At 45.6% G+C, this 21,427-nt stretch overlaps 2 protein-coding genes across 2 annotated transcripts; one reads left to right on the top strand and one right to left on the bottom strand.

The window, feature by feature from the left end:
- Positions 1–2,662: 2,662 nt before the first annotated feature.
- Positions 2,663–5,344, bottom strand: nek12 (NIMA-related kinase 12). The gene is made up of 2 exons (XM_076167846.1): positions 4,142–5,344; positions 2,663–3,710 (listed from the first exon to the last, which is right to left on the bottom strand). The coding sequence occupies exons 1-2, from the start codon at positions 5,274–5,276 to the stop codon at positions 3,520–3,522; spliced, it is 1,326 nt and encodes a 441-aa protein (XP_076023961.1). The 5' UTR covers positions 5,277–5,344; the 3' UTR covers positions 2,663–3,519.
- Positions 5,345–9,941: 4,597 nt separating this feature from the next.
- snx25 (sorting nexin 25) lies at positions 9,942–21,127 on the top strand. The gene is made up of 22 exons (XM_076167841.1): positions 9,942–10,177; positions 10,435–11,135; positions 12,080–12,164; positions 13,026–13,242; positions 13,558–13,730; positions 14,955–15,141; positions 15,577–15,647; positions 16,019–16,209; positions 16,409–16,540; positions 16,744–16,893; positions 16,982–17,107; positions 17,283–17,447; positions 17,557–17,688; positions 18,028–18,168; positions 18,288–18,401; positions 18,519–18,596; positions 18,709–18,792; positions 18,950–19,067; positions 19,553–19,619; positions 19,850–20,031; positions 20,134–20,234; positions 20,328–21,127. The coding sequence occupies exons 2-22, from the start codon at positions 10,764–10,766 to the stop codon at positions 20,391–20,393; spliced, it is 2,952 nt and encodes a 983-aa protein (XP_076023956.1). The 5' UTR covers positions 9,942–10,177; positions 10,435–10,763; the 3' UTR covers positions 20,394–21,127.
- The last annotated feature ends 300 nt before the right edge of the window (positions 21,128–21,427 follow it).

Genomic DNA, 21,427 nt, shown 5'->3' with positions numbered 1-21,427 from the left:
CCCCTCAGGAAGATTATTTTACACAGCAAGAGCTGATACATGTAAGTATTATCTTCATATAATGTTGTGTTTGTGTCTTTCATGACTGTTGTTATTATTATTTATCAACAAATTAGCCTACTTTATAACCAACTAACACTAGCTAGCTCACTAAGATAGCTAACATTACTATATGTATTGTGTGTGTGTGTGTGTGTGTGTGTGTGTGTGTGTGCGCGTGTCATTCATGATTGTTGTGTGAAAGAGTATGTTACTATTATTTATCAACAAATTAGCCTACTTTATAACTAGCGTACACTTGCTAGCTAACTAAGTTAGCTAACATTACTATATGTAGTGTGTGTGTGTGTGTGTGTGTGTGTGTATTTATTTATATAGCTACATATTGATCTATTGAAAACATTACTCTTATGTTTCCTCATCCAAGGTGTCATGGCTGCTAGATACACAGCTGAATGGTCCGACAGATGGTTGATGATGGTTGATGGAGAGGCAGTAATGGGGTTGGACTCCGAGTCTGAAATTTCTGTTGATGAGGACCCAGACTATTGTCCAGGTGGCAGTGGCAGTCGTCCACCTGGAAATCCAACTGAACAGGATCAATCTGACTCAGAAGATTCCTCTTCTGTGTCCTCTGAAGAAGAAAGTGTCCAAATCATGTCCAACAGAATGAGTCGGAAGGGCTCTTACTGGAGCGAGTTACCTCTCACCCAGGGCAGAACACAGAGCCACAATATCCTCAGAAGTCGGTCAGGGCCTGCACAAGGGCTTAGCACCACTGTCTCACCAAAAGATGCATGGGAGCTCTTTATCACTGATGATATAATACAAGAGGTGATGAAGTGCACAAACTTGGAAGGACGGAGAGTAGCAACAGCTAGAGGAAAAGAATGGAAAAATGTCACCAAAGATGAATTCATGGCCTTCATTGGATTGACCCTGCTTGCAGGAAGTGAGAAGAACTGGGATGTATCAGTCCGTGAGCTGTTTGGGAGTCCTCTACATAATCCCATGTACAAGGCCACTATGGCTGTTGGAAGATTTGAAGACATTCGCCGTACCTTGCGCTTCGATGATAAGAGGACCAGAGCCTTCCGACTGGAAACAGACCATATGGCAGCCTTCCGCTATGTATGGGACCTGTTCCTGGTCAACTGCAGACAGCAATTCATCCCCAGTGATTGTGTGACTGTGGACGAACAGCTGGTGCCGTTCAGGGGTAGGTGCAAGTTTCTACAGTACATGCCAAGCAAGCCCGCCAAGTACGGTCTAAAGATCTTCTGGGTTTGTGACGCACGCATCCCCTATGCAATAGATGATATAGTTTACACAGGGAGACAACCAGGGGAAGAAGTTCAGAAGAATCTGGGGGAAAACATTGTCCAGCAGTTGTGTAGTAGATTTAGAAACACAGGTCGCAACATCACCATGGATAACTTCTTCACCAGTGTGCCTCTTGCGCAGCATCTCCTGGAGAAGGATCTCACTATTGTGGGGACTCTACGTCAGAACAAGCCAGACATCCCTCCTCTGATGAAGCCTTCCAAGTCCAGGGAGGTTCACAGCACAGAGTTTGGATTCAACGACAGCCTTACCATAGTCAGCGATGTCAGAAAGAAAGGAAAAGCTGTTGTGCTCCTGAGCACGATGCACCACGACAAAGTAGTGGATGAAAATAGCAGAAAGAAAAAAACAGAAGTGATCTCATTTTACAACAAGACGAAAGGAGGTGTAGACACCACTGACCAGATGGTTGGCACCTACACCTGCAAGCGCCAAACACAGAGGTGGCCCATGGTGCTGTGGTACAACATAATTGACATCGCCACCCTGAATGCCTACACCTTTTTCACGGCTCAGCACCCAGAATTCAAGAGCGGTATCACAAATGCACGACGGCTCTTCCTCAAAGAGCTGTCAAAGGAGCTTGTCACACCACACATGAGGAGTCGACTGGAAGGCTGCCCCCAACTGCAAACCCCGATTATTGAAGCAATGGAAAGGTGTGGGTTGACAAAAGCCACAACCCAGCCACAGGAAAGAAGCAGACAGGGCCAACCAAAGAGAAAGAGGTGTCAGATCTGCCCAAGTACCAAAGATCGCAAAGTCAACAATAGGTGTGGGAAATGCAATGTACCTGTGTGCAATGATCACAGCCAGAAACAGGTAGTTTGTCCGAACTGCATACAGTGATGAGACAAGAAGGCAAAACAGGGAAAAGAGAGAGGAACTGTCAATGATTGGACAGTTACACACATACATACACACAAACACACACACACACACACACAATGGATGTTCACATTTTTCTATTGCTGTTCTGGGTTCTGGGTTTTCTTTTTCAAAAATGTTTAAAAGTGAAAAATAAAGATATTTCAAACATGATATCATTCTTGTGTGGTCCTTAATATTATACTAAGTATTATACAAGTGATTATTCTTAAACAAAATGACAAAAAATGGCATAAAAACACATTGATTCTAATATGGGTCATTTTTGACCCACTTATGAAAGAGTGTAGGGTCCAGTCACTCGTGCATCTAATTAATCTGCCCCCAAACCTCCACAGAGCCTCCATCGTCTCCTCCGTCTCCTCCAGGACTTTTATTTATCATTAATATTCTGATTTGTATCTTTACAGGCAGCACAGACAATAAATCAGTCAATCAATATTTCTTTTATTACAAGACAAATTTGTTCATTTTAATTATTACATATCAGTTTATCTCATTAGATTCCATCTTTACTTTAATCTTGTTTAATTTTAAAACCAGGGCTTTGCAGGGTTGTTATGAATACATGAATGAGAATGAATGAATACCTGCATAATGATGGATCATCTCATCAAGAGGAAAAGATGGACATGACTACAATTTAAAATACTGTGACAACCCTGTGCTTGTACAAAGCTTTAAATATAAATACGGAATGATATATAAATGCATATATTAAGGAAATACCTGACACAAATGTTGGTATTTTATGTGGAGCTCCTGGTGGTGACTTTAAAGGGGGCTTTACTTGATGATGTAATGTTGTTAAAAATTACAGTTGAAGGCTTTGATGCAAAAAAGTATAGAATTATTAACATTCTTCATGAAACCAAATTCATTACCGGGGCAAAGTCACACACAAGATGAGCGCCATCGTGTTTGGAATACACATGTTGTGATAATATCAATATATTAAAGTTATTCATCTTGTAATTGATACATGTTCATTAAATTAATTCCCCAATGAATCCAGTGACTGAAAGAGAGACAGAAATCAGAAATATACAGGGCAAAGGTCGTCATTCCCTCTGTCGCCATCTAGCGGTTCGAATGGGGATTGTCATGACGCAGTAAAAGGGGAATAGGAGCTTTCGGCCCCCCTGTGTTTCTTCGTCTGTGTTAGACATCAGACGGCAGGTTTCCGGTTGATTTGCTACTCCTCTGTGTCATGACGGAGCCTTTAACTCAAAGGCAAGGCACTAAACTGAACCAACACTTCTCTGGTTCCTTCACGTGACACTGCTGTCAGAGGCAGGAGTCCCTCAGGGTTTTCAGTGTGATGGACAAACCCCCAGCGTCACAGAGGTGAAACTCCTCTTCCACCACGTCATGGTTTCTTTCGCGCCGCGCGGCACCGACATCCTCCGGAACGTCTTCCTCTTCGTCCTCCTCAAAGTCATCTGGGTACTCTGCTTGCTCCGAGGCGTCAGGAGGCTCTGCGTCATAGATGGATTTATGTTACCATGGGAAACCTTCACATCAGGCTTTGAGTTTGAAAATGTTGTAATCTCAAAAGACAAACCAAACTGGGAATGGCACAGAATATTGAAAAACAGAGTGCAGTGAATGTATAGATTTCTGTGACTGACTTCTGTGTGTGTGTGTGTGTGTGTGTGTGTGTGTGTGTGTGTGTGTGTGTGTGTGTGTGTGACTCATGAAAACCCATCATTTCTTATCACTGTAAAATATTCTGCACGCCAACTTCAGATGGTGTGAGATAACGTCTGAGACGATCTCAGCTTCCTGTATTGACTCAGCAGGAACACCAGAGGCCCTGAGACTTCATTCTATAGTAACTATAGCATTCAAAGCTGCTGTTTCTCCTGCAGAGCCCCTCAGACTTTTTTCTTTTCCAGCCCCACATTACCGGCACTGGTGCTGGTCTCTGGTGAGCCTGCAGGAGGAGGGGAGTGTGTCGGCTCACTGCTCTCCCCTACAGAGGACAAACTCTCATCCTCATCAAAGTCCTCGGGATAGTGGCAGTCAGAGTCGCTCTGTCCACCCACACTGGGAGCATCCTCCTCCTCCTCCTCCTCCTCTTCCTCCTCTTCCTCCTCCACGTCGCTGCAGCTGACCTCCATACTGTGCTCTCTCCCTTCCCATGAGTCAGTCAGACTCACATCCGGCCTGAGGGTTGTGATGTCACAGCTCGACCCCTCAGGTTCAGACAGCGTTTCCTGTGTGTCTGTGTGTTTGACCCGCTCCAGCTGATCCTGCACGAAGGCCGTGCTGAGTATACAGGCGGCGCTCAGCCTGTTCTCCGGGTTGATACAGAGCATCCTGTGGATCAGAGAGGAGATGTGGTCTGAGTACGAGCGGGGCACAGGAGCGTACTCCCCTCTGGTGATCTTATAGAACAAACTCATGATGTTGGTGGCTTCAAACGGAGGCTTGAGGGCACAGATCTCATACAGCAGGCAGCCCAGAGCCCAGATGTCTGACTTGGAGCTGTACGGGACGTCCTGGCACAGCTCTGGACTGAGGTAATTAGGGGTCCCGATGCAGGTGGAGGCCATGTCCACCGTGTTCGACATCACTCTGGATATGCCAAAGTCCCCCAGCTTCACCACGCCTCCTTTGGTGAGGAGCACATTGGAGGTCTTGATGTCTCTGTGGAGGATCTTAGCCGCGTGGATGTAACTCACAGCCAAGGTCACCTGAACAAACCAGCCCATGGCCGTGTCCTCTGCCAAATACTGCTCTGGCCTCCTCTCTTTCACTTTGTCATCCAGCGTGCCGCCATCGCAGTAATCCATGACGATGTAGATGAAGCCGTCATCCGCGCTGACGAACGCGCCGCTGCACGTCACTATGTGCGGGTGCTGCAGCCTCCGGATGATCTCCGCCTCCTGCAGAATGGCCGTCTGGGTCTTTGTTTTCCTGGACTCGTCTATTTTGATTCTCTTCACGGCGTGCAGACTCTTACACTCGGCGCGTCTCATGAGGAACACTTCCGCCGCGCCTCCTCTGCCCAGACACAGAAGCTTCTCGTACTTGTCCATGTCGTCTTACATCGTTACAGACGGAATGAGGACAGAGTCCTGCACAAGTTGGCCGTCAGCACGCGACCTTTTGTTGTTTTCGTCTCGTTGCCATGGCGAGACCCCGACGTGAACCGTGATAGGCGGATTAGTGAAGGAGGCGGGGCCTGGCTTCGAATTTTCCGGTCCATCTGAAAAATGTCTTAACGCCACCAGATGGTGCTGTTGAGTCGTTTCCAGCTTAACAACAGCAACTTTGTATCTCTAGCGACTAAATGAGTTACATGAGTCACACATGGAATGGTTGATTGAAGAAAGTCTTAATGATGTTGTTTTTATTTTCCATTGAAAAAGCCACAGGAAACCTTTTGTTCAGTTGCTGAGCGGAATTCTGACACCTAAATGTGATCTTAATTAAATTCAAAAATTAAAACTATAGTTATTTATCTCAGTTTTTATTTATAGCTGTAAGTATTCAGTAATGTGCTGTAACAGTTGCCAGAATAGTTTCTTTAAAACTGACAAAAACATTAAGTCACTTAGAGACAACAAACAATAAATCAATCATCACTGTCTAAAATCCCACATGTATGTCCTGTTAAGCTTTTACACTCAAAGCTGAGATATCAAAGCTCTGTTTCATATTAGTCTGCCTCCGTGGCATGTTTTGTTCACTTTTTTCTACATTTTATGAGCCATGAATCATCAACAACAACTTTAAGAACAAACTGTTATTGAAGGATTTTAAAACGTGAGCATGAATCAGTGTTACCCGCTGACGTATTGACTGTCCTGTAGTAACACTCTAGCAGGATCACGTGTGCATAGAGGAGCTGACAGAAAGGAGAACTTGCTGTGCTGATAAGTGAAGAACAGACAGTGAAGTGAAGAAAAATGAAAAGGCAAAAAAGAGGCAACCCAGACAGAAGAGGAAACATTTGGTGTTATTATGCAACACGTTGTGCGTCACTTTGGCTGAGTCTGCGATTTGTGTCCTCTTGTGAAATGCAAATTCAGCATATTCTAACAGCCACGATAGAACAGTAGATTCTATTCTATTCTATTCTATTCTACTCCAGCCATTTCCCCCTTCCATCAGCTGGCTTTGGCACATCTGCATCTGTTCTAAAGGGCGCTACCCTGCATAGTTTTAAAAATATTTTACGACTGTAGAGAATCAGGATTCTGGCCTCTTTCTCCCCTTGACCACGCCTCTGTCCGTCTGTAGGTGTAGGGAACATTTGGTAAATACACACGGACGGCAAAAATCGGATTAAACCCTGAGAAGAAGAGAACTCACTTTACATTTTGACTTGATTTTGTTACATTGTTGTGTTTCAGCTGAGGAATGATGAGAGGCCAGTTACTGCTGCTCACAGGTCTGATGCTGATCGCTCTGAGCTCTCCATCTCTGAGTGTACGTATGCATACCGCACTTCTGCTTCATGTCGTTATGAAACTTGCTGACACATTGTTGTAATTGTTGTTGTTGCTATTTTACACTTAATATTGACAATATGAACGCTTTGGAGTGTGTTTTTGTGTAACCTGTGTGTTATATGCGTCAGTGTAAACGAAATGACTACAACATCACTGTGTTCTTCTATTTCAATACGCGGCAGCAGCACATATTGTAAGTCTTAGTCGGTGGTAGGTGAGTCTGAGGTGGATCTGTCGAGCCAAATCCACCCCCTCTGTCTCTCCGTGTGTTACGCTGTATTCAGAGCATATCTCAGGATGAAAGAATGTATGTGAGTGAAGATCCTCACACGTACAGCAATAACAATGTGTGTGTAGGCGTCAGACAGTTGTCAAGAGGAGATGGCTCGTCTGCGTGAGCAGGAGACGCTTCTAAAGAGACAACTGCAGGAACAAGAACTCCTGCTGCGTAGAATACAACTCCAGAACCAACCTGGCAAGCAGGAGATAGTGAAAGTAGAGCAGAGCCCAGACAGCCAGAACAACACAGGTCAGTGATGGAGCGGGAGAACAACATGTCTCTGCAGGTCAGAGATTTCATATACAGATATTATAGAGTGAGGTAACATGGAAATATTGTGTGTGTGTGTGTGTGCGCGCGTGTGTCAGACTGCTCCCAACTCTTCAGTTCTGGCTATAAATCCAGTGGCTTCTACAGTATCAAGCCCCACAGCAGCCCTTCTCCCATTAAGGTCTTCTGTGACATGACTGATGAAGGCGGATGGACGGTCATACAGAGACGGCTCAATGGAGCTGAGCGCTTTAACAGGTGTGTGTTTACATGTTTCTAATACAAAAAACATGATGTACAAACAATATCTATCTATCTATCTATCTCTCTCTCTCTCTCTCTCTCTCTCTCTCTCTCTCTCTCTCATTCAGGTCATGGGCAGAGTATAAGCTTGGTTTTGGAGACATGGACTCAGAATCAGGAGAGTTTTGGCTTGGAAACGACAACCTGCATTACATTACAGCACAAGGTCAATATTCCACACTCTATGCAGCAGTAAAACAACAAGATGGTCCCTGACATGGATGCCAAATGAAGTCCAGTGAAGATGTTTATATGTCTGTTACAGGGAATTATTCTCTAAGGATTAACCTGGAGGACTTTGATGGTAACCAACGATACGCTGAGTACAAGAATGTCAATGTGGCCGATGAAAAGGTGAATGGATGCTGTCTCATCATTGCATATCTGCTCGGTTTGGTAGCCTGTGCACGTTCTCCAGCTCATTATTCCTTCCTGTGTCTCTTTCCCTTTACAGAACCAGTACCAACTCACCTTTGGAGCCTATGTAGGCACAGCTGGAGATGCTCTATCTGGACATTATAAGGCCGATGTGTCCAAATGGGCCAGCCACCAGAACATGAAGTTCAGCACCTATGACCAGGACAATGATAACTACAAGGGGAACTGTGCCCGTGAAGACAAAGGGGGCTGGTGGTTCAACAGGTAGAGCTTTGATTCAGGGTGCAGCACTCAGCAAGAGGCCATCAACCTTACAACCGTGTGCTCACTCACAGAGAAATAACCAAATATCTTTTATCTTCTGCCTCCCTCAGGTGTCACTCAGCTTATCTTAATGGTCTGTACTACTCCAATGGACACTACAGCTCAGTGACAGACGATGGCGTAGTGTGGTACACTTGGCGAGGGTGGTGGTACTCCTTAAAGACCAGCGTCATGAAGCTACGACCCACTGACTTCAAAATCGATCCGGCTGACGACTCCAACGCCCTTCATCCCAGCCGTCCCTCCTAGACTACAGAGGACGGAGAGAAGTCAAGCAGCGGCTGATATGAAACCTTCTGGTACACTGCATCATCATAGTATTACAGTAACACACTACCACTGGCGTGTGTGACAAGAATCACTGGTCGTTCATGTACTACAGTTTGAGAACCACTATGCTTTTACAGTACAACAATCCTTTTTTATGTTAAAATGTACAACAATTCAATCAGTTGAATTGATTCACACTTTCCATTAGAACGTGTTTGATTCTCTTTTACTTCCAAGCACTCATGAACACCACTTGGTAACAGTCTGCTTCTGTGGTGATGATGTGTTTAGGGTTTAGGCAGCTTATGTTGCACACTTGGTAGAGAGATGACACTGACACTGGTATAAACACAAATCTGAACAATTTCCTTGAGATGTTGCAAGAGGAAGTGATGTAATTGTTATGAATATGGAAACAACAACTGACGTGAGCTTTTTTCTCCAATGTGACACTGGTTTCCCTTTCAAATGAGTCACCATACTATGTAGGTCAGAATATATGATTATAATAATAATAACATATAAACCACAAGTCATCTTTACAATGAATACACATTCAGTGATCTATATCTCTGTCACTTAAATTATAACCCAAGGTTTCAAAAATAAAACATTGTAAGACCATTCCCTCTGTCAAATCCTTCCACACTGATGTATGTATTTCAGTTTACGTCATCGCCTTGGAATTCCACATATGACTTTGTAGACAATTCTGTGAGTTACTTTGTATTTAATTATTTTATATTTCTTCAGATTTGACCTCAGGAAAATATTAGATTTCCCACAATGCCCTTTTCAGGTCAGGTTAGGACGAAGGAATAAACATCATCAATGGTTCTTATGAGCTGCGACAAAGAAATTAAAAATGGGACAAAGAGAGGACAAATTAAAATGTTATGGACTGAAAAGGAAATGATGCAAGAGCTGCAGCCCTCAAAAATTACCACAAAAGATATCTAAATCTAAATGATTGTTAAAAAAAATTTGTTATACATGTAGTTTGCCTCCTAAAAAATACAATTCAAAGTTTTAAACGTGACCTACATTAGTCATGAAGCGAAATATTAGAAAGAATTATTCAACATTTATTTATAATCCATCAGATTCCCAGCAGGAAAAGAAGGAAACGTGATGGCTGATGCCGTAAACAGTGACACCGTACACGCAGCTCCGCTCCTCTCACGGTACAGTAAGTACAGACGGGAGGCTTAGCGAGAGTGGAACCGCACCAGCGCTAGACTCATCTGAACGACAACAAAAGCAACATTTACGACCATTCCGCCATGTTTACACGACGGCTACGTGACAAAATGCACAAATATGTGGCGAAAAAAGTGTTGGAACGGATGCCCCGCCCACTCGGACTGTCCTGACATAGTCAAACAGGCGCTCCGGCTGAAGCCAACGCAGCCGCTGATTGGCTGATGAGCAATCTCGCACGGAGAGCAGGAGATTGTCTGTCAGTGAATCAGTTAGGGATCGAGCAAAAATAACAGTCGCCCCTTTTTATCCGCCTCGGAGACTTTCCCCCTCGGCGCTTTTATGGCGGCATGCACACCTCACAGCTGTGTATCGCTTCCGTGAAGCCCGCGGCTCGTTAATTTTTTAAAGAAAAAGTGGAAATACGGTGTTGTTGTCGTACACTTTTGAACGAGAGGTAAGTAAGCTAGCGTTAGCTGATGGTGTGTGGGTTACTTAGCGAATTACCAAGCTAGTTAGCTCGCGGTGGCTGTTTGTGTTTACACAGATACACACGCACGCACACACACACACATACAGACACACACAACCATAATGTGCACCGCGTTTTCAACCAGGCAACACCAACTAGTTTCACTCCCTTATCTGATCGTACTGTCAGTCCAGTTGGTTAGCAACATACTAAACTACGCTTCCACCTGTTTTGTCTCCAAGGTAACCGTGGCTGCGCTCCGTCCATCCTGTCACCCCGGGTGCATCGCTCTGCTCTCTGGGGGACTCTCAGCTCAGCCGAGTCCCACCCGGCCCCCTGCCCGGCCCCCTGCTCTGTCTGCTGGATGGTCGCGGTGCGGATGACTAAGCGGAGGATGTGCAGTGCGTGTGTCCGCGCTGTCCGCTGCTAGGGGCGGCGATCACCTAACTGGCTGTGTGGGTCGGAGAGGAGATGTCAGAGCGGGGATGCCTCTTCTTGGAGACAATGTTTTAGGCGAGCCACTTCCCAGCCAAACTAGTAGCGACACATATATGGATGGTGGGGTGGCAGCATGCCCACCCCCTCAACTACCACTACACCACCGGCTGGAGGGAGCAGCAGCAGCGGCAGCAATGGGGGAGCAGAGGGGTCCGTGTCTGCCACCTCCTCCTCCTCATCCTCCTCACCTAGCAGCTTCTCTGTCCGGTTCGTCCCGGCGTTCTGCCTGTGTGCGGTGGCAGCAGTAGTCTTTCAGATATTCTGCGGAGGCCAAAGTCTCACCTCGGTCTTCTTGGAGCTCTTCCTCTATGTGTCATTCGCCCTGCTGTGTTTCCTGGCCGGGAGCTTTGTGTTGTTGGTCAGAAAGAGTCCTCTCAAAGTCGTCAGCTTTGATAGAAGCAGAAGGAAGTCGCCAGCACGCCTCAAGTTCTTCAAAAAGCTCATGGTAAGACGCCGAACGAACCTTGACCTCAGGCTGTCTCTCACACACACACACCTGGACCAGTCACTTCCTCCTCTAGATGTTTCTACTGACAAACATTCTGAGATGTAGCCGTACCCTCTTGGGTTTTGGTTGATGCAGGGTTTGTTTAATGATCCCAGATCATAGTGACATACTGGTGACATCACACATTAATCAATCAATCAATCCCTTGGTCTCAGCGCTAAATGTCTCCATACAGTTACAAAATGCAGACTCTAAGTTTGAATATGTGCTTGTTCCTACACAGTATGGAGTGTAGATAGGATTAGACAGTGAGGAAGAGGATGCTGCTCCTCTGCAGCTGCATCGTCCAGTAACGCCTGGAGCCTGGAGGATCTGATATCCTGAAGAATGCAGGAAATGCAATCTAATAATTTCCTGCGTTGTAGATGTGCCTAGGTGCTCATGATGTGTTTATAAAGCAGAAGCAGGTGTCATAAATGAATCAAGTAATGTTATCAAAGCTTCCTCAGCCATCTTTGTTTCTCTCTCCTGCTTCATCATAGTGCTGTCTGTCCTCTGCCATGCTGTCTCCATGCCCTTACATCCTGCCAGTGTGTGTCTATAATAGATGAGGCTAGATTTAGACATACATCAACACAGATTTAGGCTGATTTACTCTTCAAGGAAAGTGATTCTGTCCTTGCAGTCGGCTTGTTGATTGCCTTAATGTGGAGCCACAGCCCAGCGGCTCCGTCACCGCAACTCACAACTTACTGATGTAGACGGTGAAAGCACACAGCCACAGGCGTTTGTCTGGCTGACGTGATGGACTGGGAGTGTAATGATTGTCAGACACAGTATCCATGCTCATTTGTTTGTGTGTATTTTTTTGTACTGTACCCTTACTGCTGTGTCTGTGTGTGGCACCAAAGGAATAACTAAATGCTCTTGTTGTGTTTCAGGGTCGTTTTGTCGTGCCAGCACAGGAGTCGAGCCAGACCAGGAGAGTGGTGCTGTCACACAATGTGGACAAGGCCTTGAAGGAAGGTAAATATGAGAGACGGAGACAGAGAGGGAGAGTGTGAGAGAGGGAGAGAGAGAGATGAGAGAGAGAGACTTACTTACTTGTCATTTTATTGTTTTTCTGTCTGGTTCTGTGGATCTGACTGTTCCCAGGGATTAAACATTCATTTTAATTTACGTGCAGATTGGTAGTAATTGTTTTTCTCTTGATCCTGAGGGAGGATTTAGCAGTAAGCCCCTGTTAGCTTATTGTGATCTCACTTGTTGAGATCAAGGTCACAGCTCTCCTGTGAGACAGTGAGAGTCAGTCAATCAGTGTCTTTGTGTCGATGCTTTGTGGTTTGTAGCGTCTTAACATTTTACATGAACGCAACTTCTGCTATGTTTAGCAAGATAACTGGACTCAAGCTCTGTTTCTGACTACACTCATGTCCTTGACACACACACACACACACACACACAATCAGAGCAACTATGTGTCTGGATGCCAAGTAGCAGACGGCCTCAGGAGTTCCACCAACAGTGTGCGTTTGTTTTCACGAGGTGCAGCAGTTGTGGTGTAGTGAGAGGTATGGAGACAACAAGGGTTCACAGTTTAGACCTTCATCACATAACTGATGATAACACTGAGTGTTTAGATTTAAAGTGGATGGATTTCACTCAAGCTAAGTGCTACTAGTGAAGTGATGTCGTTTCCAAATTGAATGTAAAGCATTAAGCTGGCGTTACTGCTTTTTATTAATTAAAGAATCAAGTAAGTAAAAGCTCTGGACTGAAACGGAGAAATGAGAACAGCTGATTCATGTAGAATATTCACTCTATCTGCCATCAGCTGCAGTTTAACTCTTAAATCTCTATGTCTCTCTGCCCCTCTTCTCTCTCTAGTGTTTGACTTTTCGTACCGAGACTACATCCTGTCCTGGTACTTGCCTCTGAGTCGTGATGACGGACAGCTGTACACCATGCTGTCAGAGGACTGGTGGCAGATGATTGGCCAGCTGCGAACCAGGCTGGCTGACATAGACCTGGTCAACGTGGTGTGTTACGACAGCATCAGAATCCTGCACACACACTTCACCGACCTCAAGGTCGCGTCTGCGAGGTATGTGCCTCCATCAGCTCCTTGCCTTAACCTCCTGCTCTGCTCAACCAAACCAAGCTCTGTAAGGCAATGCAGAGGCTCCAGGCAGCCTTCATAAGAACCTACACACACCTGCTTATCTCCCACTCAAGTCACACACACACACGTTCAGACGGGCATCCTCACACCCCATCTTCTTCTCCGGTCCCATTATCCTGGCGAGTCAGGCGAGACGTGTGAATATGATATCATCAACCATCCAGCAGACGTTCTCCACATCACTGAGCCCGTCTGGATGATTCTCTCTCTCTCTCTTTCTTTTTCTCTGCCTGTCAGACCGGAGGAGTGCGTCCGGCCGTTTCCCCTCCATCCCTGTCTAGCCAGTCCGGAGAAAGAGCTGGAATTCCTGCGCTGCATCGCCCGGATACTGTTGCTATGTCTGCTACCACAAAAGGATGCCAAGTCGCACACGCTACGCTGCTGCCTCACAGAAGTCATCACTACAAAAGGTACCGTGTGTGTGTGTGTGTGTGTGTGTTATATGCTATATGCTGCCTGTCACAGCTGAAGTGTTTGCTCGTGTCTGTCCTCATCCTTTTCCTTGTATTTGCCACTCTGCAGACATGATAGTGGGATTTGTTTCCTAATCTAATGACTTTCACCGCCACTTTCCAGAACAGGCCTTTTTTAATATAACTGTGGAACGGAACAGAAGGGACTCGTGTCTTACAGCTCCCATTCACGGGGAGAAACCTGTTTACATGGCGGGTAATTAGATGAGGCTACCTCTCTCTGTGTGTGTGTGTGTGTGTGTGTGTGTGTGTGTGTGTGTGGGTGGGTGGGTGGGTGGGTGGGTGGGTGATGATGCATTGTTCATAATTTGTCCAGACTAATGTTCCACTCTGTTCCAAACATAATCTCCTGTGTGCCTGCATGCTGTTATGCAGGAGGGGTGTGTATGTGTGTGTGTGTGTGTGTGTGTGTGTGGATGGCAGTCGGTGATATTGCAGGCTGGCAGGTTATTGGATTACATCATAGCATTAAGGCCGAGCATCGTTCAGACTTCAGGTTCACATTCTCCCCTTCCAATTTGCCTTCTCAGACTGACAGGATCTCCTCCAGTCCAGTCATGTAACCAGAGATATGAGTTTGTCACCAGAACACGTTGACATTCTGCTGCTCTGCCCAGGAAACTCTAACACACTCGTTTGACAATAAATGCCACTTAATATTTTACTGCTCCAGAGTAAATTTATGCCTGCTCCGTGTCCCCCTGCTGTCCCTGTTAAACAGATTGCCGCCTGAGCAATACGATTTCCTCTATTGCCTGCAGAACATTCATAATCCGAGCAGAGCTGATGGATATTTGTGACCTTTTGCTGTGACTTAGCGGTGATTTAACGCCCGCTGTAAAAACAGCCGGCGGACTACAAGATATGAAATTGTTAAATAGATTTCACAAGACTTTTTTATCACCCTGACATTACCGATGTTTGTAGCTGTTCCAGTTGAGCTGTAAATCAGGGAGGTGCAGGCGGAGATGCAGTGTGGAGAGCAGGGTCGATGCTCTCTGCTCTTACCTGTCTGCACACACACACACACACACACACACACACAAGGCTGATGTCTGTACATGCACTGCTCTGGGATTGACTGTCTCTGTCTCTGTCTGTGTCTCTACATCTACTCTGTGTGTGTGTGTGTGTGTGTGTGTGTGTGTGTGTGGTCGGCAGTGTTGAAGCCTTTGGTTGAAGTGCTCAGTGATCCAGACTCCATCAACAAGATGCTGTTGTCTCAGCTGGAGCAGAGGGAGCAGCAGGCTGAGCAGCAGAGTAAAGCCTACACCTACGCTGCCTCCTATGAAGACTTTGTCAAGCTGATATCAACCTCAGCTGACGTCGATTTCCTCAAACAACTCAGGCAAGATGCTCACCCTACTGACACACACATACACACACACACACACACACACAGTAGCAGACTCTCCTCCGCCTGCATTGTCGTCACCAAGGAACCATATATGCGTAAATACACATGTTGAACAGATTGTGTTATACATTTGTCCCTTTGCTGCTGTGGAGTTACCATGGGAACAGGCTGTCTCTGCAGCAATACACTGGATCTAAATTTGGGGCAGTCATGATACTGCCGAATCGCCTTGTTAGTCAGAGAAACGGCGGCTCATTACCGACGTGCCGCTGCTCTCATCTGTTCTCTCTACAAGATTGCTTCTCTCCGTGTTGACACAACGTTGTATGAAATGATTGCCAGTATGATATTTGAACCCATTGTGATCGCGTTCATCAGCAGCAACAACTAACGGAGGATTCCCGCTCTGTGTCTTTGTGTCTGAAGGTATCAGATCATGGTGGAGATCATTCACGCCACCACCATCAGCAGCCTGCCTCAGCTGAAGAAGCAGAAAGGTACAGAGACGCTGACATCTGCAGGCGTGTGTCTGCCAGGAGGGTTTCTCAGTCAGTAAAGTGAGACAGCCTGCCAATCTGATGTTCATACGCCAAGTACTGAAGGAGCTAGTGTAGGGAAACAAGTAAATATGGAACAACATCTTCATCTGAGGAAACATAATCCAGTTAACTCCACCTTCTGTCAGACCTTTGCATTTATTGGCACGTGTGAACAAACTCAATTGGATTTGACACGCACATGTCAGAGGAACATGTCAAAGGTCACTCACTTGTTTTATTCATGAGCAGCATGGATTCTTTCAGTGGAGAGTCAAGGTGTTGGACTCAAATGAAGCCTTGTTAAACTTCTCTCTCTTTCTCTTTCTCAGAGCGTAAAGGTAAAGAGTCGGCAGCCATGAAGGCAGATCTGCTACGAGCCAGAAACATGAAACGCTATATCAATCAGCTCACCGTTGCTAAGAAACAGTGTGAGAAACGGATCCGCCAACTTGGTGGACCAAACTATGAGAACAGTGAGGAAGGAGGGGCGGAGGAGAGCGACGAGCCTCAGAGTCAGAGGGTAAGACTCAGAAATTGGAATGTGATGCTTTATTGATTGTGTACAACGTTGAGAAATGATGGAACTACTCAATTATTGAGACGAGACGGCCGCCTTCGCTGAGCCGCTCTGGAGTTATTGATCTGTGCAGCTCTAACACTGTAGAATGGAGGAATGTGTATTCTGTGTTCTAACATCCTCCTCTCCTCTCACCATCCAGATTCTCCAGTTTGACGACATCTTGAGTAACCCAGGTTACAGGGCGCAATTTAGACTCTACATGGAGCGAGTGGATAAGAGAGCGCTGATTGGCTTCTGGGAATTGGTGGAAATGCTGAAAACTGCAAACAAGGTGATTGAACTCAGGAGTCCCACTGTGCGCTGCAGATCAAATATGGTTTAGCGTTCCCTGAGCTGTTGATTGTCTAACTGTTTGTTAAATGTTTCTCATTGGAGTGATTGTTCAGTCCTCTGCATCCTGCAGCAGCACAGCCACAGAACGCTACACAAAAGGCCCAGTGTGTAATGGTGTCTTTGTTCATCTGTGTTTGACAGAATGAGGTTCCACAGATCGTAGGTGAAATCTATCAGAAGTTCTTTGTGGAGAGCAGAGAGATTCCAGTGGAGAAGGTTCTCCTCAAGGAGATCCAGCAGAGTCTGGTGGGGAACAGAGGGACTCAGGTCTTTGTCAGACTACAGGAGCAGGTAACTGATGATTCTGTTGTGACATTAAAATGTGATGTTCTGTTGCATCTGTGTTTGACTCTGTCTGCATTCTGTCTGCGTCCTCCAGGTGGCAGAGACGATGAGAGAGCGCTACTACCCCTCCTTCCTGGTGTCTGACCTGTATGTGAGGCTGATTATAGGGGATGAGCAACACAGTAAAACACAATGTAGTGCTGAGGAGAAGGAGGGAGGGGTGAGAAACACACACACACACACACACACACACACACCCACACACACCCACACACACATTTCTCTCTGAATTATAATTTGTCAAAATCAAAGACGGATCATTCTCATTTGATGTTTCTGCATATTGTCATATTGTCTTTCTGAGTGTTTCTGAGTTTCTCTTCCTCTGTCTGCAGTGCCATGGTCTGGATGCCGGAGAGGAAGTGTGCGATGCGGGCAGTAAAGGAATTAATGAGCAGGCCAGCTATGCTGCTACTAAACTCTGCCAACTGTACGACAAGCTGGAATACAAGAGACAGGCCCTGGGCTCCATCCAGAACGCTCCTAAACCAGACAAAAAGGTAACAGAGTCCAACGTTCATGAGCCACATGAAGGAACACACACAACACTCTTCTTAAGGAATATTACATTTGTTACTCATTTGATGTCTTTGTTGTGTTTGTCTGCAGATAGTGAGTAAACTAAAGGATGAGATCGGAGCGATGGAGAGAGAGCACAGCGAGCTACAGCAGCACATCCGCAGGACTGACTTATGGTGTGAAAAGCTGGGGTGCTGGAGAGCGACGATAACAAATGCTGAGGTACATTTATCACATGAGCAACACAGTGAAGGTCCATCCATGCAGACCAGAGCCCCGGGGCTCAGGCAGGGAGGCGTTTCATCAAAATAATGAGAAGGAAAGGCAAAAATCAGTCCAGATGAAGTCACACAGATAACAATGTGCTTCTGTTGAGATAATAAAGTGGTGACTTCATTGATTTCACACAAGAAATTCAGTTTATTGGTCACGGGAAAACAAGCACATCAATGTTTTTGTGGCTGTGGAGGAAGATGGGAGGCAAACTGAGCCGCAGGACATCACAAGGGTCACTGGATCATTATGTGAGGTCTGAAGACTACAAAACTATGTGTTTTCCAGGCGACAGAGGAAGGTGGCGAGACAGTAGCTTGTTACACTGTGTGTGTCAGCCTGGAGGAAGGAGAGGAGACGGCCAGCAGCCACTGGAGTGTCCAGAGGAAGCTCACAGAATTCCAGATGCTGCACCGCAAACTGACAGAGGTACGGAGTGGATCGGTTTATCTCAAGTCTATGATGTTTGTGCTGTGTTCATCGTGTTATAATGCTGTCTCCCACTCTCCCTCTCTCTCTCTCCCTCTCCCTCTATCTCTCTTTCTCAGTGTTTCCCATCCTTGAAGAAATTCCAGTTACCGTCGCTCAGCAAACTCCCCTTCAAAACCATGGATCAGAAGTTTTTGGATAAGAGCAAAACGCAGCTCAATGCCTTTCTCCAGGTAAACGCCCAGATCAGCACATCACACCAACAAACAGCAAGGTGTGAGTCATGTTATGCCATAGGGACAGAAACAATATTGGTAATGTGTGTTTGTGTGAATGTGTTATGTGTGCAGAGGCTGTTGACCGATGATCGCTTGTGCCAGTCAGAGGACCTCTACGCCTTCCTCAGCCCCTCACCAGAGCATCTCAAGGTAGCAAAACAACAACAGGGATGCAGTTAAACCAAACAGGCCCATTGATGTATTCTTGCATGTATCTCCATATATGGGTGCATAGTGATCATAGCTTCTTCTGTGTTTGAAGGTTCTGTCCATTCAGAAGAAATCCTCCTTCTCTCTGGCTTCCTTCCTGGAGAGACTACCTGGCGACTTCTTCTCGCATACAGAGGTACGCGCACACACACACAGAGACGCGCTCACAGAGGGCTGTAACAAAGTAACAGTTTATTGTGGAGCACCTTTAGCACTGCGGTTGTCTTGCGCCCTCATTTGGTTTCCATGTGTGTGCATGTGCATGCGCATCTGTGTGTGCTTGCTGTTTATAGGAGGAGGCTGAGGATGACAGTGACCTGTCAGACTCTGGCGATGAGGCAGATGGGAGGAAAGACGCCCTAGCTGAACCGTGCTTCATGCTCATAGGAGAGATCTTTGAACTCAGAGGAAGTCAGTACAATGTTTTTATAATCACAGTTGCGTTTTTTCAATGATTGGCAAAAAGCAAGGGTCAACAGGAAGTGAATGAGACTTTGGATTACAAAGGACAGCATTCACACAGTCACCCATGGAAACAGGGAAGAGCAAAGAAAAAGGGATGAAGGGATTAATACCTTACAGAATACATGATCTAATTCAATTGAACAACTTGAATATGTTCTCACTCATCTTCTCCATTCACTCGTATCTCTCCCTGCATGACCTTTGTGCTACATTTAGCTTTTAAAGCGAGCAAACACTGTGGTCCACATTGTTCCTGATGGATAAATAAGGAGTTCTCCTTTCAAACTAACTAACAGGGGCATGAAGAGAATGAAACATAGCTTGTGCTCCTTTTTTGGACCGTAACCTGTAAACACAGCTGCTGACATCATGCACTCTAGTCAGTTTGAATCATGTTCCCAACTTCTGTCTCTCTTGTTCACCGTCCTCAGTGTTTAAGTGGGTGAGGAAGACTCTTATTGCACTAGTCCAGGTCACATTTGGACGCACTATCAACAAGTAAGTAGGAACTTTATCTTATTATTTATCTATGCCATCAAATGGTCAGACTTTCATGCCCAAACCCACCAGCTGACAATGGAATCAGGCTTCTGTTTAGGATCATTACACTTATATCTTTCCTTTCACTGTCACACGTGGCTGTTTAGATTGATTGTATGCTTACTGTGTGTTGCTGATGTGTGTAATGAGCTTATTAACCTTTCCTATGTGGTGTTTCTTCATCTCAGACAGATCCGGGACACAGTAAACTGGATCTTTTGCGAGCAGATGTTGGTGTGTTACATCAGTGTGTTCAGGGACACCTTCTGGCCAAACGGAATTCTAGCGCCGCACGTCAAGGTCCGGACCGAGTCCGAACGCCGGGATACTAAAGAGCAGGCTCAACAGAAGCTGCTGGACAACATCCCAGGTTAGAACGCCACCAAAACACTGGGACTTATAGTAGACCTGGACTTCATTATAAGGAAAACCTGCGGGATTTGTCTTCTGATCTATTTACTGTCTTTATTAGATGCATTAGCAAACCTAGTTGGCCAACAGAATGCCCGCTTTGGAATCATCAAGATCTTCAATGCTCTGCAGGAGGGTAGTGCCAACAAACACCTTCTCTACGTAAGGACGGGACAAACACCCAACCATTATCAATGACATTACAGAATTTGAACCTACTGTGCATCATTATGCCTTTGCCTCTCTTTCTCTTAGGTGTTGATGGAGATGTTACTGAAGGAACTGTGTCCTGAACTCAGCTCAAAAGTGGACAGCATCTGAACCCATCCACACACACACAAACCAACACACACAGTCTTTGGGTGAAGGGAGGATTCTGCGGGTTCACCTTTTAGGACTTTTGTAGCTGACCAATCATAAACTGCCAATCCAGACAGGGTGTGGCTGTTTGGTGACCCGAAGCTGCTGACAGGCCGATCGTCTGGCTAAACGAGGAGAAACCATGCGGACTCTGACTTCTCCCTGTTTATACAACAACCTGACGAGATCTCAACTTTACCAGAAAACCTCATGTTCACACTAGAACAAGTTTGATTTTTGACATTACCTGACCTATGCTGTTTTTTCTTATTTAACACTGAAATGTCTGATCTGTGCCACACGGTGACACCGGACATTTTGTGACTGTAACATGTAAGGTCTATAGATCACAATTCTCAGTAACAGTTTGTGAAAGTAAATGGCTTGACTGGTAATTGTTTTCGAGACCTTGTGATCAATAGATTGTGACAAAATTCAGCAAGGAGAGCTGAGTTTCAGACTCCGGGTGACCCGTGAAGGCAGCGAGAGCGCCTGTGATCGTCCACAGGCCTCTATTACATTCCTCCTACACTCAACCTGAGCAACAACACTTGTGTTCTGTGATTATTGTTAAAATGCTTATAATTGTGCAATACGTCATGTGAAAGTCATTGTGATGATTTTATTTATGATTATTAATGATAGATTTTATTTTTACCAAATATTGTTTAGAGAGTGTTTATATGAGCAATAAATTGCAAAATGGTCCAATGTTGTATCTTATTTGAAATCAATAGGTTGTAGACTTTGACTGAGGCTCCAACTGCTCTTCATCCGGATCACACTGTGGTTAATGGTTAAGTGAAATCAGTTTGTCCTGAGAACTTTGAATGCAACACATGTTTCCAAACAGTGGGTGGAGTTTTCAGGGTGGGTGGGTGTGGCCAACGGGCGGAATCAGCCGAGCACCACAGCTGAGCCTTGAGGCGTCAGGTTAGAAGAATTGGCCAGAAATGGCTTTCAGAATAAAAGCTTCACCGTGTCTGGTATAAATA

Source organism: Genypterus blacodes, unplaced genomic scaffold (assembly GCF_046128005.1).
Source record: "Genypterus blacodes isolate CSIRO-AG114 ecotype Tasmania unplaced genomic scaffold, CSIRO-AGI_Gbla_v1 ptg000179l_1, whole genome shotgun sequence".
Classification (NCBI taxonomy): Eukaryota; Metazoa; Chordata; class Actinopteri; order Ophidiiformes; family Ophidiidae; genus Genypterus; species Genypterus blacodes.
The sequence above is the reverse complement of the archived record's forward strand: the minus strand, read 5'-3'. Positions and strand labels throughout refer to the sequence as shown.

Excerpts from the sequence above, each read along its gene's own strand:
- nek12 (XM_076167846.1), bottom strand. The coding sequence starts at position 5,276 with ATGGACAAGTACGAGAAGCTTCTGTGTCTGGGCAGAGGAGGCGCGGCG. Across the intron at positions 3,711-4,141 it reads AGAGACCAGCACCAGTGCCG|AGCCTCCTGACGCCTCGGAG; the intron begins GTAATGTGGGGC and ends TCTATGACGCAG.
- snx25 (XM_076167841.1), top strand. The coding sequence starts at position 10,764 with ATGCCCACCCCCTCAACTACCACTACACCACCGGCTGGAGGGAGCAGC. Across the intron at positions 13,731-14,954 it reads AGAAGTCATCACTACAAAAG|TGTTGAAGCCTTTGGTTGAA; the intron begins GTACCGTGTGTG and ends TGTGGTCGGCAG. Across the intron at positions 16,894-16,981 it reads TTGTCAGACTACAGGAGCAG|GTGGCAGAGACGATGAGAGA; the intron begins GTAACTGATGAT and ends TGCGTCCTCCAG.